At 53.0% G+C, this 1998-nt stretch overlaps 1 protein-coding gene across 1 annotated transcript; it reads left to right on the forward strand.

Annotated features, from left to right (window-relative positions):
- Positions 1-294: 294 nt before the first annotated feature.
- On the forward strand, positions 295-1536 carry sox4b (SRY-box transcription factor 4b; the record flags this gene model as incomplete). The annotated part of the gene is made up of 1 exon (XM_079240052.1): positions 295-1536. One exon carries the CDS (start codon positions 295-297, stop codon positions 1534-1536), a length of 1242 nt encoding a protein of 413 aa, XP_079096178.1.
- Between the last annotated feature and the right edge of the window lie 462 nt (positions 1537-1998).

Below are 1998 nucleotides of genomic sequence, written 5' to 3' on the forward strand. Positions count from 1 at the left end.
GAGTGACCGACTACAACGTGCATAAAGACTGTGCTATTTTTTAAACACCACCAGAACCTGGAAATTAAACTTTTTCAAATGAATCTAGCCTTTTCAGGCTACTCTGGACAGACGTGTTGAGTTTCCAGCGCATCTCAGGACTGAATCATTGCTCGTCCTGTTTGTGCTCAGCTCAAAACTGTCAGAGTGGGAGAAAAGAGCTGAGTTTGCTTTAAAGTGAATCAGAGGAGCCAGGAGAGAGGGAGAGGGAAGAGCAAGTACGCAGCTCTCCCTCTGTGTGTATAACTGGGCAGCATGGTGCAGAAAATGAGCCACACAGAGAGCACCGCCGAGGCGCTGTCCTTTTTCACCGGGGATTCGAGCTCCGACTCCGGGGCATGCATGGATCTGGACCCGGCCGCCTCGCCGCTCTCCCCGGGCTCCACAGCTTCCTCCACGGCTGGGGACAAGTTGGGAGACAACCCGGCGTGGTGTAAAACTCCCAGCGGACACATCAAGAGACCCATGAACGCATTCATGGTGTGGTCGCAGATCGAGAGGAGAAAGATTATGGAGCAGTCTCCGGATATGCACAACGCAGAGATCTCCAAGCGGCTGGGGAAGCGGTGGAAGCTTCTCAGAGACAGCGACAAGATCCCGTTCATCAGAGAGGCAGAGCGGCTCAGGCTCAAACACATGGCGGACTATCCCGACTACAAGTACCGGCCGAGAAAGAAGGTAAAATCAAGCGCATCCAAGCCTGGCAGCAGCGGCGAGAGGGGGGAGAAAGTTAACAGTAGCTCTAACAACACCAGCACCAAGACGTCCTCGTCTGCGAGGAAGAATGGATCCAAATCACCCAGCAGCAGCAAACCCCACAAATCACTTTTCGGGAGCAGCAGCAGCAGTAGCACCAAAGCATCACTGTTTGTCTCTGAACACCAAGCAGAACACCACCATAACTCACTCTACAAGTCCAAGTCTGTGTCCTCGGCAGCTAAGCAGATACCGGATGGCAAGAAGCCCAAACGAGTGTACGTTTTCGGAAGCGGCGCGGCCAGCTTGAGCGTCAGCCCCGCGTCCTCCGTCGTGGTCCCAGCCAGCCCAACACTCAGCAGCTCGGCGGACTCCAGCGATCCGCTCAGTCTGTATGAGGACGCGGCCAGCGGCAGGGAGGAAGGGGCAGACTCCCCCGGCAGCAGCGGCAGCCTAGGAGGGTCTTCGGAGCGCCACGGAGGGCACACATACAGCAGTCGGCGGGCTTCTTCCCCCACTCCCTCCGGCTCTCACTCCTCCGTCTCGTCCTCCTCTTCCTCCTCGGAGGACGAAGAGTTTGAGGAGGACTTGCTCGACATCAAACCGAGCCCTAACTTCGACAGCATGTCGCTGGGGAGCTTCGGCTCCTCGGTTCTGGACAGGGACTGGGATTTGAATGGTGAGTCCATCTCTGGAGGGTCCCACTTTGAGTTCCCCGACTACTGCACACCCGAAGTCAGCGAGATGATCTCCGGGGACTGGCTGGAATCCACCATCTCCAACCTGGTTTTCACGTACTGAGAACAAAATGCAGCAACATGACCACAAAACAGAAACAGGGGTTCCTGCAACAGTGGGCGCCATAGTTTGTTTTATCGGACTGGTGAAAACCCACTGAAACTGCTCCCCGTCCCTTTTTGTCTTGCCCATAAAGGCAAGAACTGCAAATCCTTGGAAAGCTAAACTTTGAAGCGAATAAGTTGCTTTTGGGACTGTTCTTTGGATGTGTGGACTGAAGGACTTGGTACAACCACAGAAAAGTGGAGGGAATGCAAAAACAAGAGGAGAGAAAAGGAGTCTGAGTTTTCTGACACTCAGTCCGGGACTGTTTTGAACTGAATAACTTAACTGTGATTGATTTGCACGTTATGCGGTCTGCCGTTCACTTAATCAATGTTGTCGCTGGTTTAAGAAAAAAAGGGACATTTCACAAGTTTTTTTTTTTTTTTAATCAATCGCCGAGTGAACTTCACCACTAAATAA

Source organism: Telmatherina bonti (assembly GCF_933228915.1).
Source record: "Telmatherina bonti genome assembly, chromosome: 5".
In the NCBI taxonomy this organism is placed as follows: Eukaryota; Metazoa; Chordata; class Actinopteri; order Atheriniformes; family Telmatherinidae; genus Telmatherina; species Telmatherina bonti.